The 12220-nt window shown below is 39.8% G+C and overlaps 1 protein-coding gene across 1 annotated transcript in view; it reads left to right on the forward strand.

Moving 5' to 3' along the window:
* Positions 1 to 12220, forward strand: part of MORC3 (MORC family CW-type zinc finger 3) — a 55625-nt gene that overhangs the window by 13724 nt on the left and 29681 nt on the right. The window contains exons 2-4 of the mRNA XM_023743315.1: positions 9401 to 9473; positions 10470 to 10602; positions 11512 to 11726. Of these exons, the coding sequence (XP_023599083.1) occupies positions 9401 to 9473; positions 10470 to 10602; positions 11512 to 11726 (421 nt within the window). The remainder of the gene's footprint in view (positions 1 to 9400; positions 9474 to 10469; positions 10603 to 11511; positions 11727 to 12220) is intronic.

The raw sequence follows: 12220 nt of genomic DNA on the forward strand, positions 1-12220 counted from the left end.
CCTCCTTTGTCAATATTAATTGAGCATATTGGTTCGGGTCGATTTCTGGGCTCTCTATCCTATTCCATTGATCTATATGTCTGTTCTTGTGCCAGTACCAGGCAGTTTTGAGAACAGTGGCTTTGTAATACAGCTTGATATCTGGTATTGAGATCCTACCTACTTTGTTCTTCTTTCTCATTATTGCTGCAGCTATTCCGGGTCTTTTTTTATTCCAGATGAATTTTTGGAGAGTTCGTTCGAGATCTGTGAAATATGCCATTGGTATTTTAATGGGAAGTGCGTTGAATTTATAGATTGCTTTGGGTAGTATGGACATTTTAATGATGTTGATTCTACCAATCCAAGAACATGGTATGTTCTTCCATCTGTTTATGTCTTCCTCTATCTCTTTTTTCAACATCCTGTAGTTTTTTGAGGAGAGGTCTTTTACCTCTTCAGTTACGTTTATTCCTAGGTATCTTAATTTTTTTGGTGCGATGGTAAATGGGATTGCTTTTTTAGTCTCTCTTTCTGTAAGTTCACTATTGGTGTATAGAAATGCCATAGATTTCTTGGCATTAATTTTGTATCCTGCTACATTGCCAAATTCATTTATTAAGTCTAACAGTTTTTTGATGGAGTCTTTAGGGTTTTTTATGTATAATATCTTGTCATCTGCGAATAAGGACAGTTTTACTTCTTTTCCAATTTGGATGCCTTTTATTTCTTCTTGTCTAATTGCAATGGCTAATACTTCCAGTACTATGTCGAACAGGAGTGGTGAGAGTGGGCATCCCTGTCTTGTTCCTGTTCTTAGGGGAAATGGTTTTAGTTTTTGTCCATTGAGTATGATGTTGGCTGTGGGCTTGTCATATATGGCTTTTATTATGTTGAGGTATGATCCTTCTATTCCCACCTTGCTGAGAGTTTTTATCAAAAATGGGTGTTGGATTTTGTCAAATGCTTTTTCTGCATCAATTGATACGACCATGTGGTTTTTTTCTTTCAATTTGTTTATGTGATGTATCATGTTTATTGATTTGTGGATATTGTACCATCCTTGCATCCCTGGGATAAATCCTACTTGGTCATGGTGTATGAACTTTCTGATGTACTACTGGATCCGATTTGCTAAGATTTTGTTGAGGATTTTGGCATCTATGTTCATGAGGAATATTGGCCTGTAATTCTCTTTCATTGTGTTGTCTTTCCCAGGTTTTGGTATTAGGGTGATGCTGGCTTCATAGAATGAGCTTGGAAGCGTTCCTTCCTCTTGAATTTTTTGTAGTAGTCTGAGGAGGATAGGTTTTAGTTCTTCCTTGAATGTTTGGTAAAACTCCCCTGTGAAGCCGTCTGGCCCCGGGCTTTTGTTTGCTGGAAGCTTTTTGATGACTGCTTCAATTTCTTCCATAGTTATTGGCCTATTGAGATTTTTAGATTCTTCCTGATTGAGTTTTGGAATGTTGTATTTTTCTAGGAATATGTCCATTTCCTCCAGGTTGTCTAGTTTGTTGGAGTAGAGTTGCCCGTAGTATTGTTTAACAATCATTTGTATTTCTGTGGGGTCTGTTGTTATTTCACCTCTATCATTTATGATTTTGTTTATTTGGGTCCTCTCTCTTTGCTTCTTGGTGAGCCTGGCTAGAGGTTCGTCAATCTTGTTTATCCTTTCAAAGAACCAGCTCTTGGTTTCGTTGATTTTATTTATTTGTCTTTTGGTCTCTATGTCATTTATTTCTGCTCTGATCTTTATTATCTCCTTCCTTCTGCTCACTCTGGGCTTTTCTTGTTGCTCTCTTTCTAATTCTTTGAGATGTAGAGTTAGATGATTTACTACCATTTTTTTTTGTTTTGTTTTTTGGGGTAGGCCTGTAGGGCTATAAACTTCCCTCTCAGGACTGCTCTCATTGTGTCCCATAGGTTTTGGATTGTTGTGTTTTCATTGTCATTAGTTTCCAGGATGTTTTTAATTTCTTCTTTGATCTCATTGGTAACCCAATCAATATTTAATAACATGCTATTCAGCTTTTCTTGAGTATTTTGGGTTGTTTTTATTATAGTTTATTTCTAATATTATGCCATTGTGATCTGAGAAGATGCTTGGTATGATTTCAATCTTCTTGAATTTGGGGAGACTTTGCTTTTGACCCAATATGTGGTCTATTTTTGAAAATGTCCCATGTGCACTTGAGAAGAACGTATATTCCGTGGCTTTGGGGTGAAATGTTCTGAAGATGTCAATTAAGTCCATCTGATCTAGTGAGTCATTTAGGATTGCTGTTTCTTTGCTGATTTTTTGTCTAGAGGATTTATTCAGTGATGTCAGTGGTGTATTAAAGTCCCCTACTATGATTGTATTGTTGTCGATCTCTCCCTTGATATCTTCCAGGAGTTTTTTTTTTGTATTTGGGTGCTTCTGCATTTGGTGCATATATGTTTATCAGGGTTATATCTTCTTGTTGTATAGATCCCTTTAGTATTATGAAGTGGCCTTCCTTATCTCTTGTTATGGCCTTCACTTTGATGTCTATTTTGTCTGATATAAGTATTGCTACCCCAGCTTTTTTTTCATTTCCATTTGCCTGGAAGATATTTTCCATCCCTTCACTTTCAGTCTGTGTGAGTCCCTTATTCTGAGGTGGGTCTCTTGTAGACAGCAAATATATGGGTCATGTTGTTTTATCCATTCAGCCACTCGATGTCTTTTTTTTTTTTTTTAATTGGTAATTTCCAAGAGGAAGATTAGAAAGGTACATATATACAAATATCTTTTAAAAAAATATTTTATTGATTTTTTTTACGGAGAGGAAGGGAGAGAGATAGAGAGTTAGAAACATCGATGAGAGAGAAACATCGGTCAGCTGCCTCCTGCACATCTCTTACTGGGGATGTGCCCGCAACCCAGATACATGCCCTTGACCAGAATCAAACCTGGGACCTTTCAGTCCGCAGGCCGACGCTCTATCCACTGAGCCAAACCGGTTTCGGCCACTCCATGTCTTTTGATTGGAGCATTTAGTCCATTTACGTTTAAAGTTATTATTGAAAGGTACTTGTTTGTAGCCATTTCTTTTTCTTGTGCCTGTTTTCTTTCTTAGCTTTTTTAAAAAAATATATTTTATTGATTATTTTACAGAGAGGAAGGGAGAGAGATAGAGAGTTAGAAACATCGATGAGAGAGAAACATCGATCAGCTGCCTCCTGCACATCTCCCACCGGGGATGTGCCCGCAACCCAGGTACATGCCTTTGACTGGAATCGAACCTGGGACCTTTCAGTTCGCAGGCCGACGCTCTATCCACTGAGCCAAACCGGTTTCGGCATCTTTCTTAGCTTTTTATTTCTTCTTTTTACACCAGTCCCTGTAGCATTTCTTGCATTGCTGGCTTGGTGGCAATAAACTCCTTTAACCTTTTTTTTTGTCTGTGAAGCTTCTTATTTCCCCTTCAATTTTGAATGATAGCCTTGCTGGATAGAGTATTTTTGGATTCAGTCCTTTGCTTTGCATCACTTTGTAAATTTCTGTCCATTCTTTTCTGGCCTGATGTGTTTCTGTAGAGAAATCATTTGATAATCTAATGGGAGATCCCTTGAATAAAACTTTCCGTCTCTCTCTTGCAGCCTTTAAGATTCTCTCTTTCCTGAACATTTGCCATGGTAATTATGATGTGTATTGACGTGGGTCTTTTTGGATTCACCTTGTTTGGGATTCTCTGTGCTTGTGTGACTTTTTTCTTCCCCACCTCAGGGAAGTTTTCTGATACTATTTATTCCAATAGGTTTTCTAACCCTTGTTCCTCTTTCTGTTGTTCTGGCACCCCTATTATTCGTATATTGTTTTGTTTCATGTTGTCCCATAGCTCCCTTAGACTCTCCTCCTGTCTTTTAATTTTTTTCTCCAATTGCAGTTCAGTTTGGGTGTGTTTTATTTCCCTGTCTTCTAATTCGCTAATTCGGTCCTCCGCTCCTCCTAGTCTACTGTTGAAACTTTCAATGGTGTTTTTTATTGCAGCTATATCATTTTCATTTCTTCTTGGTTCTTACATAAGTTATTGATTTTTTCATCCCTTACATAAGTTGTTGATTTTTTCCTCCATCAGGTTTACGCACTCTAGGACCCTTAGTCTGAATTCTTTTTCTGACATGTTGCATGCCTCTGTTTCACTTAGGTGCTTTTCTGGCGAGTCCTCTTCTTTCCTTTGGGGTTTCTTTGTCTACCCATGTTTGATCTCACCGACAGATCTAGATGTTGAGTCGTTCAGGGGTTGCTCCTTGGGTGGCTGTGGCTCCTCGGACTGCGGTTGCTCCTCGGGTGGTGGTGGTAGCAGTTGCTCCTCAGTTGGCAGCAGCCCCTTTGGTGGGTGCTGTTCACAGCCATGGTGGCTCCTTTGGCTGGTGGGGGCATGCTTCTCACACAGCTGCTGTTCCCCAGACAGAGGGTGTGCTGATCACAAGGCTGCTGTTCCTTGGATGGGGGCAGGCTACACATGCAGCTGCTACTCCTTGAACTGGGGCGGACTGCTCACGTGGCTGCTGTTCCTTGGATGGGGGCTGGCTGCACGCTGCTGTTGTTCCTCTGATGTGGTGGGCTGCTTGTGGGGCTACTGCTCCTTGGACTTGGACAGGTTGATTGCAAGTCTGCTGCTCCTCGAATGGGGGTGGGCTGCTTGCACGGCTGCTGCTCTTTGGACGGGAGTGAGCTGCATGCGTCGCTGTTCCTCTTCTCCAGGTGTCTGGTTATTTGGCTTGCTCTCTAGCACTTTGGCCAGACAGGATGAAATTCACCTTAACAAGACATGACTCAAGGGGAACAAAACATGAATGTACTCATGACACCGATAACCCCTATGTAAGTGACTACCTGGGAAAAGAGAATTAGGGGAGAGAAAAGAGAGTACAAATGATATCTAAGAGAGAGAGAAAAAAAAAAGAAAAAAAAAGATAGGAGAGAAAAGAAAAAGGAACAAAAAAAAATATATATGTATATATGTATATGGAGAAAATACCACGGAACCAATAGGTAAACCAAACAAATACAAACACCAAACACCTAGTAAAGAGGGTGGGGGCAGAATCTGTAGAGGATGTATTTTCATTGTTACAAATTGAACATAATTAAAACATAGTGATCAATCACAAAAACAATATGTAATTATATATTCAATGTGTGTTTTCCGATGGTCTTAGACGACCCCTGTGAAAGGGTCATTCGACCCCCATAGGGGTCATGACCCCCAGGTTGAGAACCGCTGCTCTAGTACCTTTGATTCTGAAGGCAGCAAAGTCTAATTCCTAAGCTTTCTAAGGTTCTTTCAAGGTTCCTGGCCTTCTTCTTTTTGGGTTTCTTATCTCCTGCTTCAGATTTTTCTCTTTCCAGGTTTTTAAGTCAGTTAAGACTTCTAATTTCCAAACTACTGACTTTTGTCTACTCTTAATTCATTTTGTTCTTCTGGGTTTATGTCTTTTTTCTCCTTCATTAGAGAGCAGATTCAGGACAGAGAAGAGGTAAATACTCTCTGTGTTCAGGTTTTTATGTTTAAAAGTTTTATATTTAAATTATTTAGCCCAGCTGATGTTGCTCAAGGGTTGAGCATTGCCCCATGTACCAAGAGTTCATCGGTTCAATTTCCAGTCAGGGCGAATGCCCGGGTTGCTGGCTTGATCCTCCAACAGGGGGAGTGCAGTAGTCAGCTGATCAATGATGTTTCTCTCTCATTGATGTTTCTACCTCTCTATCCCTCTTCCTTTCTCCCTAAAAATCAATACAAATATAAAAAAAATTATTTCAAGTTTGTGACTATTGATTTAAAAAGAAATCTGTGGTCTTCATAGCAGCTCATTTATGTGTGCGCGTGTGCACGCCTTTTTTGGAAATTACTTTTTAAATGTCTAGTGATCTGAAGGGATATCTATGTTGTAGAGTGATGTCTTTTACCTAGTACTTAGAGTGGTGGGCGTCACATTTTCTCCTGGTGGATTGAAGTGTTATTTTAGATGTTGTGCCAAATATTCCCCAAATAACAACCTGGGGGATCCTGTGCTGCCTGGTTGGGGCCATGTCTGCAAAGTAATTCTGCAGGTTTTGTAAGCTGGGCTGCTCTACAACCAGGCACGCAGGTGAAGAAGGCCTGCCTCTTTTTGCACATCTTCATGTTATACTTTTTTTTTTTAATACCTGGAGTCCAGACCAAAACAGACAAACTTTGCATTAGGCAGATTCCCTCCTTCCTGACTCCTTTTATTGAGGGGGTGGGAGGCTCAGTGTGTGCTTCTCTTCTGCCAAATCTACCCCAGAGTCGCCATTAAAACCGAAACCCTGTGTTTCCTTAAGCACCCCAATCTAACCTCCAGTGCATCCCCATTTTAAAATCTTAGTTTTGTTCTTAATCTTACCTTCTTTACTTGAGATCCTTGAGGATTTTCCTTATTTTTACAAATTAGTGGTGCCTTTAAAGGAATATTTTTTTGTCAGAGCCAGCCTGACCGGTTGAACCCGGCTGAGGTAGGGAGGTGGGAATTGAGAAAAGAAAGAAAGACAGGAGAGCGGGATCGGGAGGACAACAGGTCAGTCGAGGAACTGCAGTAAGTTATTAACCACGCAATGCCTTTTATACACAAAACACTGAATAGGAGGTCTGTCAAGAGGAATGTATTCTTTGTTCCTCTTAATCTCTAAGGGAGAGATAGAGCAGAAGGACAAGTTCTCGGTACAGCATATCTCAGTAAATAGTTACAGACTTCTTGATAAGCCATTGAAAGGCTGTTCTCATTCTACAAAGGTTGCTCTCATTCTGCTGATAACCGCCATCCAAACAAGTCTGGGAAAACTGTGTGGGTAAGGGTCCCAGCCTTGCTAGCCCCTTCAGGTGCAAGGACCGTGTCAGCTTACACCCGGTCTCCAACACTTTTTTTTTTTAATTCCAGAGAGGAAGGGAGAGGGAGAGAGAAACATCCATGATGAGAGAGAATCATGGATCGGGTGCCTCCTGCACACCTCCTACTGGGGATCGAGCCCACAACCTGGGCATGTGCCCTGACCGGGAATTGAACCTGGGACCCTTAAATCCAAGGAATACATTTTTAAAACGCTTATAATGCTTATGTTCCAGATATTCTAAGCATTTACAATGCTTATGTTCCAGATATTCTAAGCATTTACAAATAGTAAGTTATTTAATTCTTCTTAACAACTTGAGGCACAGAGGTTATGTTTACTGCCCAGGATCATACACTTAATACATTCCACATCATGGTCTGCTTGTGTGTGTGTGTTCCACATCATGGTCTGCTTGTGTGTGTGTGTGTGTGTGTTACACTGCGGCTTTGGCTGTTCAAGTGGTTTTCTTTCCAGTTAGTATCAAAAATAGTTGAAAACAATTGCTGTGTTTCAATACCCAAAAACCAACTGTTTAACATTCATTGTTTCTCACTGATGCTTTCTTTGCTTTGCTCTCCTGGGACTCTTCTCAGTAACAATTTGTACTGTGTCAGTTTGGAGCCTGTGTATACGATGAAGTCCTTAAATGAAGTTTGACATCCCTACCGCCCCACTATGCCATACATCTAAAATCAAAGTATTGCAACATGGGCCCAAATACCACATTGCTAACTCCAGATTTCATACCTGACAGAAATGCCTGAAATAGAGGCAAACCCTAAGGGTTCATGGTGGTTGATTAATCAATTTCTTCTTTGGAAGCTAAAGGTTTTATACCCTAATGCCATGTCCCATAGTAAGATGTAGAAAGGTGGAGCAATATGCCATTGAAAAATAATAAATTGTAGAATGACAATTGAGCAAGAAGCGGGGGACTATGAGTGCTGGCCCATTCTCAGGTAGGTTAATTGGAGAAGAGGCTTCTTGTGCAAGATGAAAGTCTGGACATTGATTTTCATGAAGGGCTCTCTGTGATGGGTGCTTTCGAAAGTCTGATTGCTTATATCCCTCATTGCATGGATGCATGCTGCAGCAAATCCAAATTACATAGCCTCCAGCTGGAATACCATTTCTCACATGTGTACTTCAACCTAATGCTGGACGAGTTCTTGGTGATTATCCAAAACCTAGTGTGGACAGAGAAAGGCAGACCTCTCTCTGACACCTTGTGGCCGATTTAATTTATAATCGAATCACATTTCTAGGGCTCTTCATAGGAAACACTTGAAGTGCCTTCTTTTTTCCCTTAAATATGATAGAATCTGTTCACAATGAATGCATAAAGTCCTCCTTACATGAAAAGTCTCTGCATGTTGAAGTATTCAAGCCTCAGCCTTTTAAAGCCATTGTGCGTGTTTATACATTTGATATTTACATTACTCAGCCATGTAGAGATCCCTATTCGTGAGGTTGATTGGCGTATTCTTTCATACTTTACTAATGTGAATTAAATCAAACATAAAATCATTGGAAGTCAAGAAGGTTTGTTGCATTTGAACATTGTTTAAAGGGTTTATAGATGTACCTGGTACACTACTGCCATAGTACTATGATGACTTTTCAAGAGACCACCAGAAAAGCTGTTGATTAAAAAGCAAAGCTAAGGGCCCTAAGTAGAAAACACCCCGTTGACACAGCCTTAGTTGTGTCACAGTAGCGAGATTGGGGAGCCTTGGCTGGGTGATTTTGAGGTAGGTCTTGCAAGGTTGGTAACTTTGGGATTAGGCAATTTATGATGTCATGACTTTGGATTGGTGGATATTAGAGGGCAAGGGTTTTGAAGAAAGTCTTGATGAGTAAACTTGATGATTAACAGACTTATCTTCCAGGAATCTTATCTTCTAGGTAATATTTTTCAGGTATATCCTGAAAGAAGCAGCTAAGTTATTTTTACTGGGACTCAGTGTTTAATGAAAGGACAGAAAATTACACTGGTTTTGTTAAACAAACAAAAAATTCTCATGGCCGAAAGCTTTTCTGAAAGAAAGGGTTTATTGAGCCAAATGCCAGCCAGAAAAGGTCCAGGTCCTGGGGCAGGAAGTCTAAATCACCAGCAGCAGGCCAGGTGGAGAAGGCGGACATGTCACAGTCCTGGAGGTGATGGGCGCTATGTTTTGGGAAAGAGAGATGCAAGTTGTTTGAAAGAATTTACATTGGCTACAGGTAAAAGGGTGGGGTGGGAAAGGTGGGGCCAGTCCCGGGGGCTTGCACAGCTGTAAGGAAGAGATGCTGACCACTTGCGATTGGTTGTGGGAAACGGTCCTGAAAGTTCATGCATTCGAATGCTGTGGGGTCTGGCGGTCATTGTAGAAGTTGATGCGAATGCAAGCTGTCTATTGTGAGTTGGTCCGCAGGTCCTGACTGGTTACTTTCACTCTCTTGCTCACTGTATTTTATTTAGAATCTCAGAATTTTTCTCTCAGTTTCTGTTCCTAAAAGTAAGACCTGAATTAATTTACATGACTCATGGGTTTTTTCCAGCTCTGCCCGAAGTTTTTACATACCAATTCTACTAGTCACACTTGGCCATTCAGTGCAGTTGCTGAATTAATAGGTATGTAAAATTTTCATATGTAACCTATTACTTGCAATTGAAGTTTTAAAAAAACTTTTCATTGAAAAATATTATATAAGTGTGCTTTATTAAAAAAAACAAATGTATCTTGAATAATAACACTATGGGTAAAAGTTACCTAGCATGACAGTTACTCAAATGGATGTCAGATTAGTCAAATTAATCACTGTTCAACTTTCCTATACTATTGTGAAAGTATTTTAATTCACTAAGTTCATAAAGCATTTATGTTGAAAATATTTTTATTCTGATTATAAAATAACTAGATCTATAAAAAAATAGTAATATGTTTTTAATAGTTGGGAAGGATATTTTTCCCAATGATTTTTAGAGAGAGTGGAAGGGTTGAGGAGAGACAGAGAGAGAGAAACTTCATTGTGAGAGAGGGGGATCAAGCCTGCAACAGAGATATGTGCCCTTGTCTGGAATTTAACCCGAAACCCTTCAGTCATAGGCCGACGCTCTAACTACTGAGCAAAACCAGCTAGGTCTGGTATCATAGTTTTTTAGCAAAAGGAACACCATTTGGGGCCTGTGGTTTTCTTTTTAACTATTGAAAAGAGACACAATTTGAAGAACGCGGCAGAAGGTAAACCTTCATCTGTGCTTAGCAGAAAATGTGTCCCTTCCATATCCGCTCGAGTGCTAGCTGACACCAGCTCTTAGCTTCCCTGTGATATATGGCCAGGCTGGTCTTTGGGCAGAAGGCCTTCCCTTGATTATCTCTGTAGGAAGTGATTCCACTTGCTCTCTGAAAGGAGGGCATCAGAAAGAGTTAATTCTCTAATAGCCATGAGTGATATATAGCAGGGTACAATGTTGTAGTTTTGTGTTTTTAAATCTCACAAGTTCTTAACATTTCAACTTTTTAAATGTCCTTAAAATATGTTATTCTGTTGCTTGTTAAAAGATTGTTCGGAACTAGTTGCGTTTTTAAAAATGCAAACACAAAATTTCTCAAATTTTGTTTCTCAGATAACGCATACGATCCTGATGTGAATGCTAAACAGATATGGATTGACAAAACAGTGATAAATAAGCACATATGCTTGACATTCACTGATAATGGGAATGGTATGACTTCAGATAAATTACATAAAATGCTAAGGTATGTGAAAGTGTCACACTTCTTGAAATTATTGCTTTTACCTAGTTCAAGGGTTTCATGTATTGTATTCTTGCCCATAGTTTTTGTTTTTTAAGAACTCGCAGTGTGCTCTATTCTCGTAAGTTTTCCTTCATTTCTACTGTTAGGTTATTAGGCAATCCCTACCATTCTTCTCATCATTCCCCTCATGTCCGACTTAATCTAGAATTCCACCATTTATAGAGCTATAGCACATTGGTGTCAGTTATTTATACTTTAGTGTAAATTAGTTTTAACCAGTATTTCCAATGAAACTTACCACTTTGGGAGGGGATGGTAATTTTAAAGGGATCCTTTAGAGGATGAGGAAGCAGCATAAAAGACTCATGGACTTTGGGTTCTAGGGTCACAGTATTGGATGTCAGTATGAAGCCAAATGTGCCTGAAATGGAAACGAAAATACTTAGCACAGGTGCAGGGTAGAGGGAGAATTTGGTAGTAGAGGTCTTACTGTTCCTCAAGTACTCCTTATGCTGCCAAAAAGTCAAGGCCACCCCATCAGTAACCATACTACCAAGGCTTGGTGAGAACAAGAGAATCAACCACACCTACAGGAGAGATTTCAGGGGGTGCAATTTAAAGGGCCCAGGCACCCGAATTATAACTTGGCCATTTGCCAGCATGTGCCAGGCCACACGCTCCTGTTTGGCGTGTGTGATCCTTAAACACCCCTATGATGTAGACTGAGTTTCCTTCATTTCAGAGATTGGAAAACATGCCAAGGCAGATTAGCAGTTACTTGCCCAAGATTATAGATCTAGAAAGGATGAGGCCAGCATGCAAAACTAGGCTCTTTACCTGTTATAGTTTTTGAATTAAAAACATGAAGATTATACATATTTACTTTTAAAATCTTTCTTTTCTTTTTAGCTTTGGCTTCAGTGACAAAGTCACCGTGAATGGTCATGTCCCAGTTGGATTGTATGGGAATGGTTTCAAGTCAGGTTCTATGCGTTTGGGTAAAGATGCAATTGTTTTTACCAAAAATGGAGAAACCATGAGTGTGGGCCTCTTGTCTCAGACCTACTTGGAAGCCATACAAGCAGAACATGTTGTTGTTCCAATAGTGGCCTTCAACCAACACCATATCCTTTGGATTTTGAAATAGAAGCGATGTAGAAACTCTGAAGAAATAATGTGAACCATTCTATCCTTTTGCCTTCCTCCATTTTCTTCCATTCTAGTTCCTATTCCTGTCCCTGTCTCTACCTTATGTCTGTGGCTCAGTGTTGTCCCTCTGTTCTCTGCGGGAATTTTGCCATGGAAGTCCTTAGCTGTTAGGCGGTTGCATTTCATGTTGAGCTTCTGTAGCCTTCCTCTTTATTTCAGTCTTACTGTGCTCTAATGAGACTTGTGGTCTGGCTTGAAAATTTCACTAATTACCATGACAAATAAGATATCTTTAGGAAAATATCCTCTGTATAACCACATTTCAAATATTGGAACCATTACATTAGGGGTAATAAACTTGCTCATACTTCATCCTGGGTATTCATTTGAAATTAGACTGCCACTTTAAAACTTAGGAAATAATTTAGGAAGTAGTTTTTCTGTTGTTTGAGTTGGTTTTCATATTGCA

Source organism: Myotis lucifugus, unplaced genomic scaffold (genome assembly GCF_000147115.1).
Source record: "Myotis lucifugus unplaced genomic scaffold, Myoluc2.0 scaffold_384, whole genome shotgun sequence".
In the NCBI taxonomy this organism is placed as follows: domain Eukaryota; kingdom Metazoa; phylum Chordata; class Mammalia; order Chiroptera; family Vespertilionidae; genus Myotis; species Myotis lucifugus.